Raw genomic sequence first — 20,637 nt, 5'->3', positions numbered from 1 at the left:
TTATTTTTTTTTTTTTAAGAAAAGGGACAGTTGCTAGAATTAGAGGAAAGATTGTGCACCTCTTTCTACCCCAAGATACATATGCAGTACTTCATATCTTGGTATCTCCATTCTAGGAAACACTGATAATCTGGAGAGTATCCAGAGGAAGGCAACTAAGATGGTAGAAGGCCTAAGGTTTATGTCACATAAACAGTCAACAGAATTAGTATTCTTTTTCTCCTGGAGAAGAGCAAACTTGGATGGGAAGATGATATGTATTATCTCCAGGAAGAAGAAAGGTTAGATTTGTAAAAAAATTTTCTCCCCGCTTCCCCCAAGATGGCATGTAATTCAATATAGGTTCTACATATACCTTCACATTAAACTTATTTTCACAATAGTCAGGTTGTAAAGAAGAATTATAACCAACGGAATGGGTCATGAGAAAGAAGAAACAAAACCAAAAAGGAAAAAAAGGGAGCAAATAATTTGCTCATTTACGCATTCAGACTCTGTAGTTCTTTCTCTGGATGTGGATGGCTTTTTCATGGGTTAGATTTTTCTGCCTCGCTTCGGAAAGTGGAAGTAAGGAACTATAGTTAGAAGTTTTAAAGGGGCAGTTCTGGCTTGAAGTTAGGAAAAACTTTAAAATAATTAAAGCTGTGAAAAAGTAGAATGGGTTGGATTGAGAGGTCCCTCTTTCAATAGAGATTGTCAAACAATGTTAGAAATATGGTGGGTTTCTTTTTCAGATATAGGCTGGTTTAGGGCCTTTGATGTGGTGCAGTACATAAAGTACTGGGCCTACGTTCAAACATGGTCTCAAACATTAGCTGTGTGACCCTGGCCAAGTCATTTAACCTTGTTTGCCTTAGTTTCCTCACCTGTAAAATGAGCAGAAGGAAATGGCAAACCACCCCAGTATATCTTCCAAGAAAACCCCACGAGGAGTCATGAACAGACGTGACTGAAAAATGACTTAAAAACAACAAAGAGCCTTTGAGGTTCCCTTCCAATAATGAGGCTGCACCTCATGGCATAGAATGAGCGGAATAATTTAGAAGCTGAAGTGCGATATAAATGTCAGGTATCATTATCTATGAATTTAAGTTTTATATTAAACATTCCAATTCAAAATTTCATGATGCTAAGTGAATATTTAAAACACAAGGGTGTGTTTTTTAAAAACTGCAATTCCTAGCCTGAAGAAGGGAACATTTTAGGTCCTTAATAACCATTAAAACCGTTTTGCTGTGTGTGGTGACACATTTATATACTCCCATACAAAAAAAAGAAGATAATTTTAATGAAGTACCATGCCTACTGTCTGGGTTTGGAATGAAAATTACTTCTATCATGATGTTTTAGTAAGCCTACTTCAAGTGGATCTGTGACCTCATTGATTTAAGCAGTCCTTCCAACAATGGCAGAAAACTCAGGACAGAGCCTTGAGGATACACACCCACAAAAATTGAAAAAGGGATGATAATCCTACCAAGGAGACTGAATAGGAAAATATGTACATGGGCTGGGTAATTATTAAGGTTCTCTGGACTGCTTTTTTTGGGTAGTAAGATCTGAAACATTTTCCCCAAACCTGTGGTACCATCCCCCTTCTTCATATGCCTCAATACCCTCAAAACTGTGTTTCCTTCAGGATGAACCTTCTTTGTATATACTTAGTTTAGTTCAGCTGCTTATCCATCTTTGTTTTCTTCCATGCCACTTCCACTTCCTCAAGAATCATATTTGGACTTATACTGAGTACAAATAAAGTATCTCCATTATTCTCTTATGATGAAAAAGAATGTCACAAAAACTTTGCAGATCTTTTCCATCTTTCATTTGCTGTCCTCCTGGCAGTGTCATCCTTAAATGCCCTTGGTATCTTAGGTATCTTCTCTTGCCAAACTTTCTTTGAATTTGTTATTCCTTCTACTGTTTCTTGCTATTTTAGAAGCAATACTGTTCATCATCTTCCATCTTCCTTTTCTGTAAGATGTTACAAATTGAGTTTATAATCTAAACTTGTGTTGTCCTTCATTGCCACATCATTTAAAAAAAAAGTATTTCAAACACATGTAAACAAGACTTTGTCTCCTAAGTCTGATTAATTTTTGGAAATTCCTGTCCTGATTTTTATGTGTAAGTAAATTTAGGCTATCTTCTTTCCCAAACAACAAAATGTTGAAATACTTAAAAACAATGCAATATCTGAAGTCACATGAGGCAGTTTCTTCTATGTTTATTTCTCATTTAAAAACTTCTATTCTTATTCTTTATCACAGAAATACAAAAGTGAGGCAAACAATAAAAGCCAGTCATTTTTAGGGACACTGGTATGAAGCTACAGGAAAAAATTCAAAGAATTTTCTGGTAATTTCATCCAAACTCAACTTTATCCATACTTCAATTTTTTTGCTGTTATACGAAGATGACATTAAAAATAAAAGGTGGATAAGCTTAATGTGCTGCTTTAAAAGGGCATGGAAAATTGCTGTTTGAAAATTTTAATAATAATCTTTAAAAACTAAGAATATTAGCATTCTGCTTATGACGTATGTCATAAGGTCACAAGAACAGATGACTCGTTAAGGACTTTAATACCCTGCCCTACCAGTAGAACATTCCTGTTTGTAAAATGATTTTCTTTCTAAAATAGCAAGTCTTCTCAGCAGTTATATACCAAGTGGATATGGTGCAGTGAATAAGCTATACCTATTTCGCAGGAATATTGGAAAAGTAAAATGTAATCTTATTTGAAGTAAATGACAAGAATTAAGATTTGAGTAGCCCCCCATTCCCCAAACTGAAACTCATTTACGTAGGTTGATAGGGGAGAGCTCCAAGAGATAATCATAGCCCATTATAAAACTGGAGATGTGGATGTAAGTCATCTCTAGATGTATTAAGATGTGTTTCTCTTTCCTTACGTGAAAAAAATGGATCTCAGTGAGTATTCCAATGTTTTAAATATATGAAGTCTTGCTTAAAATGAGATGGCCCTGGCTTAACTGTATTTTGGGGAATCCTGGAGAGTTTTTCATATTATGAACTTTGTGAAATCAGAGAGAGTAATTTACAACCAAACTCAAGTTCAATTTTCATGACTTAACCACTAGACCACGCAAGTAATTCTAGTCCCTTCAACAAAAATTTAAATATAATTTTGTACAAAATGTCTATTCTATATAAATTCCTCATGGAACAAACTCCTGAAGTGATTACTTCTTAAAATTCATGATGTAAGCAAAGATGTACAACTGAAGGCAACAAAAATATTTTTTTGAATCATAAAATATTTAATAAGGTATACTTTGGGGGAATATACTGTATATAAAATTTAAGATCACAATATGAAGCGATTCCAACCCTCTCCAAGCTAGCACTGCAATGCGCTGTAGATGTACTGCCACTGATAACAAGACCTAGTGAAAGCATAAATTTTAAACTAACACAAAAGTGGCTTGTTTAATGAAACTGTTTTTACACAATGAGAATGTTTTGAATTACCTCTTTAAGTGCAAAAAACACAGATCACATTACACTAATGTAGCAACAATGCATCCATATTGTTTTCATTAGTCATTAGTAGTCAACTTGCATAAGATACAAGAAAGCACAATGAAGCTCACAAAAATAGTCCAAAATCAGCCCATTCTTGCAAAACAAAATAAAAAAACATGATAATGGAAGAAAAGATGATTTAAGAAAGGATTATGCACACCATATAATCTGGCTTAAGTGCTGCTAATTATTTTTCTGGAAAGTCAAATTGCCTGGACCAGACAAACTAATATTTAGGAGGCAGTAGAGAGCTAAAATTTCAGTTGACCAATTAGCTTTTAAAAAAAATTCCCCAAATCCCTTTCCTCTGTCCTGAGGTAGTTGCAAAATAAAACAAATCATAAGTTTGTGCATCAACTAGGCTAACCAGTCAGAATTGAAGCCTCCATTTTCATTAATACTAGTTGTCAATAAGTAACAACTTGGGCCCTACCTTTTGGTGTTGAAAGACAGTTGATAAATGGATTTCTTACTACAAAAAAAAAAAAAAAAGTGGTGGCAAGGTGGGTAAGAGGGTAAGCGGCTTCAGAATGTGAAAATCTGCTGAGTCCCATTAAGTCTATTGGTCCACTGTTGTCTTTCTCCTCATGATAGAATTCTCTTTATTGTCTATAAAGTCATTGGAAGAGTACAAGCTGGACATGTCATCGTCCTTTGCTATAGCCAGGGAAGAACTGGTCAAGTAATGTCTGCAGGATTTTGTTAGGAACCATAGTATAGTCTCTTCCAAGGTCATGACGACAAGCAGGACAGGTGAAAACTTCAGCTCGAAAGGATCGCTGTAAGCAACTCTAAGACACACAAAACAGAAAATCAATTTGAAGCTTGGGAGTCGTTAACAGAGAAAATATATCCAAGATTTACCTACTTTTCCCCCACTATTTATTGGAAATCTTCCTTCAACCCCGGCCTCCCCCCCCACTAGATGTGAATGCTCTCTCCAGTTTTTAATTTCTCACAGCATTTTACCCCAACCTCTCCTCTGCATTCATAGTTATTTATATACTTGTCCTGTTGCTACCATATTAATTGTGAGCTTTTAGAACAAAGCTGATGTTTTAGGATGATCAGCTCATAGATTCAGAGCTAGAAGGGACCCCAGAGGTTACTGAGTCCAGTCCCCTCATTTTGGAGATTATCTACCTATCCTGAGAGGCAGTGTGATGTACTAGACAGAGCTGGTCTTGAAGTGAGGAGGATCCCTGTCCAAACTTTGCCTTTGACACAAACTGGGCTAAGTTACAACTTTAGGCTGAGAGAAGCTGCCAACTTGTGTTGATAAAGGGAGTTTCCTTATGCAAGAGTCCTCTAACCCAATGAAGTCACAGGCCCAGTACTTAACCTATCCTTAGTGAGTTACTTGGTGCCTTGCACATGGTAGATATTTAACGTTGAATTGAAATCGACTGTATTGTTAAACACAAAGGAGGAAGGATATAAAGGAAACGATATTTTTCATTTGACCACAGAAGTCCCATTAAGCATGGGCTATTTCTTCCTCTTCATACTGTACTCTCCTGAATTTTCTCTACAATGTTCCAGAAACCTCTTTGCCCTGGAAGCTCCTTCCTGTCCCTGGATGTCAGATACCAGATCCTCTAGGCCAGCCATTTCTTCATGCCTTTCCAGGTTGCACTCATGTTCTCATCCTTAAAAAGCCTTCATTCAATCCATCTAGCCAAGCAATTATCCCATATCTTTCCTACCTTTTGTGCCTAAACTCCTTGAGAATGCCACCTATAATAGATGCTGCTACTTCCTTCCTTTTTTATTTTCTTCTTATCCTCTAATAGTCTGGCTTCCAACCTCATCATTGAAATGAAACAGCTCTCTCAAGTTGCTAACAATCTCTTCGATGACAAATTGGCCTTTTCTCAGTGTTTGTTCTTTCTAATCTTTCTTCAGCCTGATATCGTCAATCACTCTCTTCTCCTTCTTGGTACCCTCTTCTCTCTAGGTTTTTGGAATACCACCTTCTCCTAGTTCTCCTAATCCTATCTATTTGACTGCTCCTTTGCTAGATCTCCATCCAGGTCACCTGCTAACTGTGGGTATCCCACAGGACTCTGTCCTGGGCTCACTTCAATCAATCGATATTTATTAAACACCTACTATGCTATACTAGGCACTGTGCTAAGCACTGAGGGTACAAAAAGAGCCAAGAGACAGTTTCTGCCCTCAAGGAGCTTACAGTCTAATGGGGAGACAACATGCAAACACATATACACAAAGCAAATTGCATACAAGATAAAGATACAAGAAGGAAGGCAGTGCAATTAAGAGGGGTCGGGGAGGCTTCCTGTAGAAGGTAGAATTTTAGTTGGGACCTAAAGGAAGTCAAGTTGGTTGTTAGAGCAGAGGAGGGAGAGCATTCCAGGCATGGGAGACAGCAAGAGACAATGCCTGGACCCAAGAGTATTCTCATTTCTCTCCCCTTCTTTACCTATTCAGCACTAGTATCTCTGCTGACCTCCAGTCTCCTATCTCTTCCCAACTGCCCTTGGACATCCTGAACTGGAAGTCTCAGGGATATCTTAAAATCAGCATGTCTAAAACTGAACTCATCTTTCCTCCCAAACCTTCCTCACTTTCAAACTTGTCTATTCTGTCAAAGGCACCACCATCCTCCTAGTTCCTCATTCTACCAGGTGTCATTCTTTACTACTCACTCTTTTACTCCTCATTTTAATCTGCTGCCAAGGTCTGTCAAGTCCACCTTTGTAACAGCTCTTGAATATACCTCCTTTTCTTCTGATAACCGCCATCATGCTGGTGCAGGCCCTTTGGGCTTGGACTAATGCAACAGCTTGCTTATGATCTGCCTGCCCCAAGTCTTTTCCTATTCCATTCCATCCTCTACTCAGCCATTAAATTGATCTTTCTAAAGAAGTTCTGACCATGTCAACCCTCTCCTTACATCCCACTCAGTAAACTCTAGTGACGCTCCATCACTTCTAGGATCAAATAGAACATCCTTTGTGTGGATTTAAAAGCTGTTCATAACCTAGCCTTTCTACCTATGCAATCTTTGATCTTTGACACTTTTTGCTGTTCCCTAACACAAGACACTCCATCTCCTGACTCTGAGTATTTTCACTGACTGTCCCCCATGCTGGAATATTCTACCTCTTGCCTTCCCTGGCTTCCTACAAGTTGCTTAACTAAAATCTCATCTTCTAGTGGAAGCTTCTTCCAAAACTATTAACCGAAGTACATTCTCTCTTATGATTATGTCCAATATATTCTTAATACAGCCTGTTTGTAGATAAGTGTTTGCTTGTTTTCTCCCTCACTAGCTTGTGAGCTTCTTTAGAGCAGAGACCGTTTTTTGCCTCTCTTTGTACCTCCAACCTCTGAACACAGCACCTGTCAGTCAAGCACTTATTAAGACTGTTTTCTGGCTGACTATCCTGGACTTTCTCTACCATGCCCCTGCACTGGGTACCATAAGCTTCCCTTCTTAGACCTTTCCTCCCCATCATTACAGTTTCCTTTTATGTATTTTCTTCCCCCATAAGAATGTAAGCTCCTTGAAGGCAGGGCACACCATTGTTTTTGCTTATATTTGTATTGCCAGTGCTTAGCACATTATCTGGCATATAGTAAACACTTAAATGCTTACTGACTTGACTTTGAGTTACTCCTTTTATATTACAACAATTTTAACCACTGAATGAAAAATGTCTTTTTTCCTGTATATAACTATACCCACATCCAGCTATTACTTATGATATTTATACACCATACCTTTAGCAACTCGGCATATAAAATTTTTAACTGCTTCGAAGTAGCTGATTGGAATACAATTTTAATATTGATTTATTTTAGACACCTTCAAAAGAAATCAATTTTGTCCCAAATAGGTCTTCTTTATTATGGCTTAACTTAAAAGAGAATTATGTGAGCCAATCTGGTGTACAGATCATGCTTATAAAACAATCCTAGATATCCTTTTTCATAATACAGGTGTCCCAAAAGTTTTACGGCTTTTTTTTCCAAAGCAGTTTTGAAGCTTTAAAATGCACTAAATTGTTTGGGATATCCTGTGTATCAGGCAGAAAATTAAAAATCAGTTGTTTGCTGAGTAAAAACAACAAGTTATTACTAGCATACGTAACCAAACTCATCATTATAGCACCCATTAAAATACCTCATCAAATTAACTGTTCTGCTTCAAAGAAAAGATGTTTTTTCTAATCCTCCCCACAAAAGAGAAAACCAGCTCAGAAACTGTGGCTTTCCTAGCAGAAAAAGTCCAGTGAGTTCATGCTGTCAACTAAACTTACTTTACAGACATTGTGGAGGCACTCTGTTGTCACTGGCTGGTAGACCAACTCCTGGCAGCAGACACACATAAAGGACTGTTCCAGTATTTTCAGAAAATTCTAGAATAGTACCCAAGAAGCAAGGGTAGAAAGGTTAGCATTTTCTTATAGTTTCTGAACAAAATTTTGAATGAAAGAAAAATCCCTATCGGCAGCTAAAATTTCCTATGAGATAAATTTTGTAAAGTGGTTTTTCTAACCTTGAATCATAGGTATATTTCAATAGTAGTTAAAGAAAAAATCTGCTCCCACATGTTACAATTGGCTTTAACCCCTATAGCAGACTTACAGGTGAGAGTCAAGCTCTACAGACACTGCTGCTATTCTCAAGTACCTTCAAATATTTACACCCTTGCCTTCCTTTTATGGGGTGAGGCTCAGCTGTAGTTATATGTTAATTTTGGTATTTATGCTAGCCTTTTATAGGAAGTCTTGGATTGTTGTTTTTGATTCTGCTTTCTGCTCCTATTCTGTAGACAATGTTGGGTAGCTGAAATGTCCCAGGCACGTCTCAAAGGCCAAGTATAATAGGGTGGCTCTCCATCTGATAAAAATCCTTTATAAGCAAAAGATAGACATTCAGAGAGTTTACAACTACTGCTGAATTTGGGGGAATGCTAATTTTCTCAGGAAGGGTCAGTCCAGACTTTACAATTCATAAAATGAATAAGGAAAGGAATGCAACCACTGCTTATAGTATTAGGAAGAAGAGGCACTGCTGAAAGGACTATCCAGGAGACCAAGACCCAGAATTTCAACCCTAAAGAGAAGCTACAGAATTGGCTCAAGTTGCTTGAAACATTTTTATCTTCAGAAAAGAAGAAGTAGCAGAAAATCCTTTTAAGGACTTGAAGTTAGGAGACATGGCCAAATGATGACTTTTTTTCCCCCTAGGAATATCAGATTCACTTCAGATCTTAGGAAATGTTTTGGGTTCATTCAATCCTTTGTATAGGGAACGATAAGATGGAATCAGTACTCTTCTTAACTGGAATAATTTGCCATACACATTTCAAGGGATGTTGGAGAGAGAAAAAAGTAAAGGGAAGTGATAGGCTTTGTGTTTTATTTTGTTTTAGAAGTGGCTGTGTTGGGGGGGCAGGGTGTGTGTAGTAGGAGGGAGTTCTGAATACAACTGCAAGGTTGATTTAAATGTGATTCATAGATTAGCTTTTAACTTTGGAAGATGGGGAATATACCTTACATTTGTTCCTTTATATTTTTAGAGAAAATATAATTTATTAAAAATTCTAAGGATTAATTAGTTGCAGGGCAGAGATCAAAGATAATTTACTTCACAAAGGAGTACATTTAATAGCCTTAGGACACGCACAACTGGAACCATGGTGCTATGGAAAAGAGCAACAGGTTTGGAGTCAAAGAGATGGGGATGGGATTCACGTTGGACCCCTGAAAGGAAAAGATCGTGTCTCTGGGACCTGGACCCCAAAGCCGCTGAACCAAGTCTCTGGCACCCACCCCAATCAATAATCCTTTTAATTGCCCTTTCATTCCTAAAATGTGTGGCCTTCATTGTCTACACCTGGCTCCAACCCAGGCCACTTGCCAATCCTTAATCCCATCCAGATCTTCCCAGTCGTTCTGTATAAAAGCGTCCATCTTGCCCCCATTAAATTGCTCAGATTGTTAAAATCTTGCCCACTTCTACTGGCAACACAATAAACTTCGTCTCTGCCTGAAAGAAGGCTTGAGCAGTCGAATTCTTTCGATGTAGACCTGAGTCCTTTGCCCTGTCATCTTGGGGTTCTCAGCACCCCTGGACCACAACAAAAAGAGTGGAGTTTGAATCCTGGCCCTACTATTTACTCCCTGGGTCATCTTGGGGAAGTCACTTTGCCTCTGTTCAACACATACGGTTTCATTCCTAAAATGTGTGGGTAGTATGAGTTGATTTCCACAGCCTATTCCAGCTCTCAATCAATCATCCCATGACCCCAAGAAAAGGAGAGGGAAAACATTTTTCTCTTTTTTTAGTCTCCCTTCACATGCAATTATTAGCTAGGAATGAGAGAAACATGCGAGAAGTTTGCACAGCCACAGCCTTTATAGCCACACAGATTCATCATATTTTAGAGCTAGAAGAGATAATGCAATTAAAAAAATATTTAAATGTTTCCTATGTGTTATGATACTATGATCATAAATGTGAAAGGGCTTAGAGATCATCTCATTATACCCACTAATTTTAATAACATGAAAACTGAGGTTTAGAGAAGGGAAATAACATGGCCCTACTCTTGGCTTCTTAGTGGAAGAACCAAAGTCAGAGCCTGGGCCTCTGGACTCCTGCTCCAGGCCTCTTTTTTTGGCCATCTGCAGGCTTAATTGGCATTCCTTGCTTTCCTGTGCACATAAATGTTATGTCTCTATAAGAATAAAGGTATACTTATAGGATACTACTTAATGCTAATCTAAAATATCTGAAATGTTAACAGCTATTTCTTCATGCTTCCCCCCCCCCCCCGCCCTCCCCCCCCCCCGCCCAAACTACCCTGCAATCGAATCTATAAAGCATTAATAGAAATGACAACTCTATAGTTTGGCAAATGAAGATGTGTTAATAACAATATAATAACATATTTCTAGAGAATAAGATTTATGAAATGCTTTCTTTCACAAATAACTTTGTGAAGAAAATAGGTGGGGCAAAATTATTATCATGCAATTTACTGATGGGAAAATGGAAAATAGGTGAATTTAAGTGACTTGCCCAGGGTAATGTAATTAATAAATATGACTACTAGTATATGAATCCAGGATCTCCTTCAAATTCAATGCCCTACACCACGCTGCACTACTTTGTAAATTATCAAAAATGGATGGAAAACTTTCAAAGTATATTTACATGTGTGGTGTGTAGCTTTTAAAGAGATTAGTTCTACAAGTTGTACATTTAGGTTTTCTAAATTGTACTTAGTTGCATAAATAAGTAAAATGACAACAACATAATTTAGATAGAGACATTTCCCTGGGCTTTAGAAGAATAAATCTACAAAAACTTGGTTTCATTAAGATTCCTTGCCAATATGCAGCTACATATAACAAATTGCTACCTAAGGAAAATTCAAGGGGTAACATCCAAAAGACCTAGTAGTATAGGTAAAAACAGATCTCATGCTCGGCTATTATCTCTGAAAAGAACTACACAAACACCTGTAACTTCTACTTCTTAATATGATGTCTTTGGTGAACAACAAGCAAGAAAATAGCTGTCTGTAAGAACTGGAAAGTACCACACCTCAATACAGGAAATGCGTATTTCTGTAATTCTTAACACTATGATTTTAATTGAATTTGAACATACTGGTCCTTCCTTCAGAGATGCAAGCACTTCATCCCACAGCTTCTGGTTTGAACAGTCTTGTCTGATCAGACTCTGCTGCTGTGTGGTCAGTTGGAAAGCCTCAACTTTCCCTCCATCTGTCATTCTTCTGGTTTTGGAGCCACTCCCAGGCTCGACTTGACCTATTAAAAATATTGTCAGTAGAAATATTAACATGATAGGTCTAAGCAGTATGATGAAGCAAAAATCTATCAAATATCAGAAACTTCATTTGTGATACAAGTCTAATTATCTAAATAACTATACCTTAGGCAATGGTTCAGTTTCAGCTAAAGGTCAATTATAAGAAATACGTAAAAAAAAAAAAGAATTAGAGATCTACAGAATTTTGGAACTGGCAAGATGTTGCAAGGTCTGTAAAAATCTCTCCTTTTATTTCTAAGGGAAGTGAGACCCAATGGAGTAAAGTCCATAGTCATATGACTAGTGGTAGAGCCAGAATTAGAGCCCAGCCATTTTCTTTCTTATTCGTTTGTGCCTATTAACCATGTACAGTATTTGTGTTTTCAATCACTTTAAAATAAAAAAACAGATTAAAAACACATGGAAAAAATCACTATTTTGACATTATATCCTTAGTCTAAAGCAAAAGCAACACCCTTTCTCTAATCCTTTGATAATCAAAATTGTTTTCTTCTTAGTTTGCATAACTGCTTTACAATGCTTCCAGCAATGATATGACATACCATCAATTGACCTTTTCTGTTTTTCACTGCTTCGTTTGCTTGACCCCTTTACCACAGGTGGCTTTTTGACGTTATCTTTCTTTTCTTTACTTGCCATGGCTTCTTCATAGCCTGGTGGATACTAACAGAACAAAACTGAGTTTTAAATGTGATTTTTTAAAAAGAAGGTTATGAATTCTGGAAGGGAACTAAAAAGTAAAAAAAGAAAATAAGATATTAGAGGGAAAGCTAAATACCCTCATATCAAAAGTCTTCAAAGGGAACAAAGTTACCTAAAACTTTTAAATAATCTGAAGAATTCACAGAAACCATAAAGATAACAAAGTCTCTAATTTTGCTTGAAATAAAAATGTGATTATAAAGAAGAAATGAAGTAAATGTGTCCTAATACACAGTCCAGGTATCTCTGAGGGTGATTAGAACTAAGAGACCAAAGGGCTACTTAATGGTGAGGTGTGGTGACTAAAGGGGAGATCTGGAAACTAGAAGAATGAGTTTGAACATTTTTCAGGGGGGTGTCAGAAGAAAAGAAGGTAGTCTAGAGAAATAAAATCCATTAATTGTAGACTACTAATGGCATCAGATCAAACATACAACACAAAGAACAAAAACATGCAAATGGTTTTTATTATATATCGATAGAATTATTCCACACTGTCTTGAGAATCAATCTAATATGATTCAAGCTTGAGCTGACTCAGTCACAATGTTTCCCTCATTAAGTTGGCATGCTCATAAAAGTCCCAAATTTTACCTTCTAGAATCTAGGGAGTAAAACAGACACTGGAAGAATCCACCTATCACCACCTGAAAGATATCTCAAAATACAAACTTTCAGGAATATTATAGCCAGCTCCCAGAGGTCAGAGTAAAAGATTTCAAGCAGTTGGCAAGAAACTATTCCAGTACTATGCAGTCATAGGATCATACAAGATTTAGCAGCTATGACATAAAGGAGTGTAGAGCTTAGACTATGATATTAAGAAAGTCAAAAGAGCTGAGATGACAACCAAGAATAGCCTACCCAGTTATGTCATAGTATAGTATGTCATACTATAAATCAAAAACTGAGTATAATACTTTAGAGGGAGAAAATGGATGTTCAATGAAATAGAGGACTTCCAAACATTCCTGATGAAAAGACCAGGCATAAATAGAAAATATGACTTTCAAAATACAAGACTCAAAAGAAGCATAAGAAGGTAAGCATGAAAGAGAAATCATGAGGGACTCAATAAGGCTAAACTGTTTACCTTCCTGTATGGGAAGATGATACACTTAGCTTCTGAGTACTTTATCATTTTTAGACCAGTAAGAAAGATTCTACGTAGAAAGGGGGTACAGGAATGAGTCGAATACGTTAAGAGGATGTTTAAAAAAAAACAAACTCAAATGGATAGACAAGAAAGAGGGATGTCATGGGAGAAGGGAGTAGAGGAAGAATGGGGAAAATTATCTCACATGAAAGAAGTGAGCAAAGACGAGTTTTTACAGTGGACAGGAAAATGGTGTGTGTGGGTGGGTGGGGGGGTATGTGTGGTGGTGCAATGTCTGAACCTCACTCACATCTAAATTGGTTTTGCCTAATTAAATATCAGTAACACCAATGAGCTGCCTAAGAAACATTCCCCAGGACCAGATGGATTTACAAGTAAATTCTACCAAACACCGAAAGAACAATTAATCACAATACTACATAAACTATTTGGAAAAAATAGGTAAACAAAGAGTCCTATCAAATTCCTTTTATGACACAAATGTAGTGTTGATACCTAAACCAGGGAAAGCAAAAACAAGAAGAAAACTACAGACCAATTCTCTTAATGAACATTGATGCAAAAATTTTAAACAAAATACTAACACAAGAAGATTACAGCAATACAGCACAAAGATCATACAATATGACCAGGTACAATTTATAACAGGAAATGCAGGACTAGTTCAACATTAGGAAAATTATCAACTTAACTGATGTCAGTAGCAAAAACAACAAAAATAATATGATATCAATGGACAAAAAGCCTTTGACAAAATACAACACCCATTCCTATCAAGAAGCTAAAAAGCACAAGAATCAATGGAACCTTTCTTAAAATGATAAGCAGCATATATCTAAAAATGAGAGCAAGCATGATCTGTAATGGAGATAAACTTGAAGCATTCCTAATAAGATCAGGATGAAACAAAGATGTCTATTATCACTATTATTATTCAATATTGTAGTAGAAATGCTAGCTATAGCAATAAGATGAGAAAAAAATCTTAAGGAATAAAAGTAGGCAATGAAGAAACAAAACTATCACTCTTTGCAGATAATATGATGGCATACTTAGAGAACCCTACAGAATCAACAAAAAAACTAGTTGAAATAATTAACAACTTCAGCAAAGTTGCAGGATATAAGAGATACCCACATAAATAATTTCTATAGCCTACTAACAAAACCCAGAAGAGATAGAAAGAGAAATTCCATTTAAAATAAGTGAAGAAAGGGCAGTTAGGTGGCACAGTGAGTACAGCACTGGCCCTGGAATCAGGAGGACCTGAGATCAAATCCGGCCTCAGACGCTTGACACACTTACTAGCTGTGTGACCTTGGGCAAGCCCCACCCCCCCACTCCAAAAATAAAATAAGTGAAGAAATATAAAATACTTAGGAGTCTACCTGCTGAGACAGATCCAGGGATTATATGAACACAATTACAAAACACTTTTCACAGAAATACAGATCTAAACAATTGGAGAACTATTAATTTCTCACAGGTTGACCAAGTCAATATAGTAAAAATGGCAATTCTACCTAAATTACTTTTTCAGTGCAATAACAAGAAAACTATAAAAGAAAAAAAAGTACCAAATTAATCTAGAAGTACAAAAGATCAAGAATATCAAGAGAATCAATGAAAAAAAATGTGAAGGAAGGTAGCCTAGCAATTCCAGATTTCAAACTATATTACAAAGTGGTAATCTTTAAAACAGTCTAGTATTGACTATGAGAGTGATGGATTTGGGAAATAGATTAGGTACACAGTAGTAAATGGCAATAGTAATCTAAGATTTGATAAACTGAAAGATCTAAGCTTTTGGGATAAAAACTCAACATTTGACAAAAATTGCTTGGAAAACTGGGAAGCAGTTCGGAAGCAAATAGACACAGACTAGTATGTCATACTATAAATCAAAACAAGGCCAAAATGGATAAATGATTAGACATAAAGGGATATATCATAAGTAAATTAAGGGAATATGGAAAAATATGCCCTGTTAGGTCTCTAGATAAGGCAAGAGTTTATGACCAAACAAAAAACAGAGAGAATTACAGGAAGTAAAATAAATAGTCTTGATTATATAAAATTAAAAAGCTTTTGCACAAACTAAAGCAGCCAAAATGAAAAGGAAAACAGGAAATTGGAGAAAAATTTTACAGTAAGTTTCTCTGAGAAAGGTCTAATTTCTCAAATATATAGGGGACTGAGCCAAATTTATAAAAATGGCTCTTACAGTGATTCAGAGCATTTTTTCATGTGACTAAAGATAGTCTTGATTTCTCCTGAAAAGTGCCTGTTCATAAGACCATTTATCCACAGGCACTTTTCAGGAGAAATCAAGGCTATCTTTAGTCACATGAAAAAATGCTCTAAATCACTATTGATTAGAGAAATGTAAATTAAAGAACTCTGAGGTACCACCTCACACCTATCAGATAGCTAACTTGACAGAAAAGGAAAATGACAAATGCTGGAAAGGATGTGGAAAAATTGAAACACTGCACTGTTAGTGGAGTTGTGAACTAGTTGACTCCACTCACTCCAGAAAACAACTTAGAACTACATCCAAAGGGTTATAAAACTATTCATATCCTTTAACCCAGCAATACCACTACTAGGTTGGTATCCCAAAGAGATCAAAGAAAAGGAAAAAGAACCTATTCATACAAACATATTTATGGCAGGTCATTTTGTAGTGGCAAAGAATTAGAAACTGAGGGGATGCCCATCAGCTGCAGAATGGCTGAACAAGTTGTGGTATATAATTGTGATGAAATACTGTTGCGTTATAAGAAATAACAGGCGGGATGGTTTCAGGAAAAACCTGAAGGCTTATATGAACTCAAGGAAAGTGAACAGAACTAGAAGAACATTGTACATATTAACAACAATATTGTAATTATGATTAACTATGACAGACTTAGCTACTCTGATCAAGACAATTCCTCAGAATCCATGATGAAAAATGCTATCCACTTCCAGAGAAAGAACTGATGAACTGTGAAGGAGACTGAAGTATAATTTAACTTTTTAAATTTTTATAGTTTTATTTTGTGTTTTCTTTTGCAACACGGCTAACAAGAAATATGTTTCGCCTAACTTCATGTGTATAAGCAATAACCATATTGCTTGCCTTCTCAAGGAGAGGGTGTGGTAAGAGTGATGAAGAGAATCTGGAGATCAAAATGTTAAAAAAAAAAAAAGCTTGTTTAAAAATTTTTTTTACATTTTTATAATTTACAATTACTTATTTATAAGGAAATATTTAACCAAATAAAGAAAAATGATTTTTAAAAAGATACCAGGGGGACAGTGAGGGAGGACATGTAGCCGAGAATGTGGCAGGAAAACAGGGACTTGCTTGAACTCTCCCCCAAATCCCCCCAAGCACTTGTAAAAAATGACTCTAAACAAATTCTAGAGCTACAGAACCCACAAAATGACAGAGTGAAACAAGTCTCCATGAGGGCCTGGATGGTTGCTGGGAAAGGTCTATCACACCATGCTGGGAGTGGAGTGTGGCCCAGCATGGGCTGTGCCAGGACACACCAGGCCGGAGAAGACTAGGCTGAGCAACCTTCAGGGCCCTGAATCACTGAGCTGCGGCAGTTACCAGACTTCTCAACCCACAAACACCAAAGACAACACAGCAGGTCAGGGGGAAAACTGTTGGACGTGGTTGAGTGAAGGGCACAGTCCAGCCCTGGGGCTGTGGCCGCTGCTGCTGTGGCTGTTGCTTCTGGAGCTCCAGGCCCACAGATCGTGGGGGAATCAAGTGGCTGATCAGAGTGGGAGTACATGGATCTCTTTACTGGCGCTGAGGCAGGGTTCTCTTGCTTTGCCCTGCTTGGATCTGGGTTGCAGTCCTGGTTGGCAGTCCTTGGGGGAGGAGGAGCACTGGGGTGGCAGAGCTTGTGGCGGCTGTGGAGAGGGAGTCCTCCTGGTAGTTACGTGGCAAAAAGGCGTGCCTGCACTCACAGACCAGAGCACAGGCCAGGAGAGGAGTATCATACCACCTCAGAATAGAAGTAGCTCTGAAAACAGCAGTGCAAGGCCCCTGAAGTTTGGGACAGAGCACTCTTCACTCTGAAAGCAGTCATACCCTGACAAAGAGCTCAAAAGTCAAGTAACTGGTTGGAAAAATGAGCAGGCAATATAAAAGGACTCAAGACTACAGAATCTTACTTTGGTGACAAAGAAAAACACAACACACAGCCAGGAGAAGTCAACAAAGTCAAAGTTCTTACATCAAAAGCCTCTAAGAAAAATATGAATTGGTCTCAGGCCATGGAAGAGCTCAAAAAGGATTTGGTAAATCAAGGAAGAGAAGTGGAAGAAAAACTGGGAAGAGAAATGAGAGCAATGCAAGAAAATCATGAAAAACAAGTCCAAGACTTGGAAAGAGACCCCCAAAAAATACTGAAGAAAGTAACACCTTAAAAAACAGACTAACCCAAATGGCAAAAGAGGTCCAAAAAATCAATGAGGAGAAGAATGCCTTAAAAGGCAGAATTAGCCAAATTCAAAAGGAGGTCCAAAAGCTCACTGAAGAAAATACTGCCTTAAAAATTAGAATGGAGCAAGTGGAAGCTAGTGACTTTATGAGAAATCAAGATATAAAACAGAACCAAAAGAATGAAAAAAAAGGAAGACAATATGAAATGTCTCATTGGAAAAACCACTGACCTGGAGAATAGATCCCGGAGAGATAATTTTAAAATTACTGGACTACCTGAAAGCCATGATCAAAAAAAGAGCCTAGACATCATCTTTCAAGAAATTATCAAGGAGAGCTGCCCTGATATTCTAGAACCAGAGGGTAAAAAGGAAACTGAAGGAATCCACCAACTGCCTCTTGAAAAAGATCCCCAAAAGAAACCTCCTAGGAATGTTGTTGCCAAATTCCAGAGTTCTCAGGTTAAGGAGAAAATATTGCAAGCAGCTAGACAGAAACAATATGAGTATTGTGGAAACACAAGATCTAGCAGCTTTTATATTAAGGGATTGAAGAGCTTGGAATATGATATTCTGTAGGTCAAAGGAGCTAGGATTAAAACCAAGAATCACCTACCCAGCAAAACTGAGTATAATACTTCAGGGCAAAATACTGACTTTCAATGAAATAGAGGACTTTTAAGCATTCTTGATGAAACAACCAGAGCTGAATAGAAAATCTGACTGTCAAATACAAGAATCAAGATGAGCATGAAAAGGTAAACAGGAAAGAGAAATCATAAGAGAGTTACTAAAGTTGAACTAATGTTTATATTCCTACATGGAAAGATGATATTTGTAACTAATGAGACCTTTGTCAGTATTAGGGTAGTTGAAGGGAATATACATATACATACAGACATACATATATATAAATAAATATATATATATGTATGTACACACACACACATACACACACACATATATATATATACACACACATACACACACACACACAGAGGGCACAGGGTGAGTTGAATATGAATAGATATCTAAAAAGATAAAATTAAGGGGTGAGAGAGGAAAATATTGGGAGGAGAAAGGGAGAGATAGAATGGGGTAAATTATCTCACATAAAAGTAGCAAGAAAAAGCTGTTATAATGGAAGGAAAGAGGGGGTAGGTGAAAGGCAATGAATGAACCTTGCTCTCATTGGAGTTGGTTTAAGGACGGAATAACATATACATTCAATTGGGTATCTTACCCTACAGGAAAGTAGGGGGGGAAGCTGGGATGTGATGGGGGAGATGATAGAAGGGAGGGCAGAGGGGCAAGTTAGGTGGCACAGTGAGTAGAACACCGGCCCTGGAGGTGCCAAGTTCAAATCCAGTCTCAGACACCTGACACACTTACTAGCTGTGTGAGCAAGTCACTGAACCCCAATTGCCCTGCCTTCCCCCCCTCCAAAAAAAAGAGAAGGGAGGGCAGATTTGGGGAGGAGGTAGTCAAAAGGAAACACTTTTGAAAAGGGACAGGGTCAAAGGAAAAAATTGAATAAAGGCAGACAGGATAGGATGGAGGGAAATACAGTTAGTCTTTTACAACATGACTATTATGGAAACGTTTTGTATAACAATATATGTATAACCTATATTGAATTGCTTGCCTTCTCAAGGAGGGTGTGTGGGAAGGGAAGAAGGGAGAGAATTTGGAACTCAAAGTTCTAAAAAATGTTAAAAAAAATTGTTTTTACTTGCAACTGGGAAATAAGATATACAGGCAATGGGGTATAGAAGCCTATCTTGCCCTATGAGAAAATAAGGGGAAAAGGGATAGGGGGAGGAGAGGGGTGAGAGAAGGGAGGGCAGACTAGAGGAAGGGGCAACCAGAATACATGCCATCTTGGGGTGGGGGGAAGGTAGAGATAGGGAGGAAATTTGTAACTCAAAATCTTACGGAAATGAATGTTGAAAACTAAAAATAAATTAAGAAAAGAAGAAAAAACAGACACTAGGAGAATTGTCTAGCACAGTCCCAGTGTAATAAACAACAAAGTAGGACAGAAGATAGTTTCTGAAACTGGCTTTTTTTCTATATTATTTTTTTTTTAAAAAAAGAAGAAAAAGTAACAGTTACTCTACAAGGCAAATGTTTTAATATATCTAATTCCAATGACTATTTTAACTGTTTTTGAAAATGAAAACAGTGTGCAATTTTGTGAACAGTTGGAATTTTTTAAGAAATTGGATTTACATTAAAAAATACACATATTCACTTGCTTGGATAATTAAATACTTGTCCAAAGTCCAGCCCCAACACATATATTAAGGAACAGAACCAAGGAGGAATGACAAGCTGGTCATCCTTACTGGGGATTCAACTGCAGAGAATGGCAGGTCGAAAGTAAAACCATACTCTGCGGATAGCATCAGGGACAAAGTCTAGGTTATGTGAGAAGTGCGGGAGAGGACAGGGAGGAGAGGAGAAGATGGGAGGGCATGCAGAGTCATATGCATTAACTACACCTAAAACCAAACAAATCAAGAACCAAGGTCTTGTGAGTTATCATATAACAAACATGAGGAAGAGGAAAAATAAAACAAAAAATTCCAAAGGTGAATTTGCAGGGAAGCAGATACATGGAGAAGAAAGAAGAGGCATGAAGGAAAAGGGAGAGGCAGAAAGCAGACAGACTCAATCTGGTCAAAATCCTCTCCCAGAGGCACCCTCTCGTCTTACCAGGGAAAATTTCCATTTGGGGACTCCTACCCTTAGGATACCTTAAACTCCTTTCCTTCAAATTCCTTGATATTTACATCCCTAAATACTGGAAACATCTGACCCTTTACTAGAGAACTTTGCTCCTCTGTTCCCAATAGGACTGTCCTTTTACTTTTTTTATTTACTTATTTTTAAATATAATCTAACTTTTTGAGTTTTAAAGACCCTCTCTCCAACCTATGCCTCCCTTACCCCTTGAGAAGGCAAACAACATGGTATTGATTATATAC

General features: G+C 37.4%; 1 protein-coding gene across 1 annotated transcript in view; it reads right to left on the bottom strand.

Moving 5' to 3' along the window:
- Nucleotides 1–2,205: 2,205 nt before the first annotated feature.
- UHRF2 (ubiquitin like with PHD and ring finger domains 2) overlaps nucleotides 2,206–20,637 on the bottom strand; it is a 175,497-nt gene continuing 157,065 nt past the window's right edge. Inside the window, exons 13-16 of the mRNA XM_036739305.1 lie at nucleotides 11,925–12,045; nucleotides 11,200–11,360; nucleotides 7,836–7,934; nucleotides 2,206–4,340 (exon numbers count right to left, since the gene is read on the bottom strand). Coding sequence (XP_036595200.1) covers nucleotides 4,194–4,340; nucleotides 7,836–7,934; nucleotides 11,200–11,360; nucleotides 11,925–12,045 — 528 coding nt within the window. The 3' untranslated portion in view covers nucleotides 2,206–4,193. The remainder of the gene's footprint in view (nucleotides 4,341–7,835; nucleotides 7,935–11,199; nucleotides 11,361–11,924; nucleotides 12,046–20,637) is intronic.

The sequence above is a fragment of the Trichosurus vulpecula genome, chromosome 9 (genome assembly GCF_011100635.1).
Source record: "Trichosurus vulpecula isolate mTriVul1 chromosome 9, mTriVul1.pri, whole genome shotgun sequence".
Taxonomy (NCBI): Eukaryota; Metazoa; Chordata; class Mammalia; order Diprotodontia; family Phalangeridae; genus Trichosurus; species Trichosurus vulpecula.
Note: the sequence above shows the minus strand (reverse complement) of the source record. Positions and strands in the feature narration are given on the sequence as shown.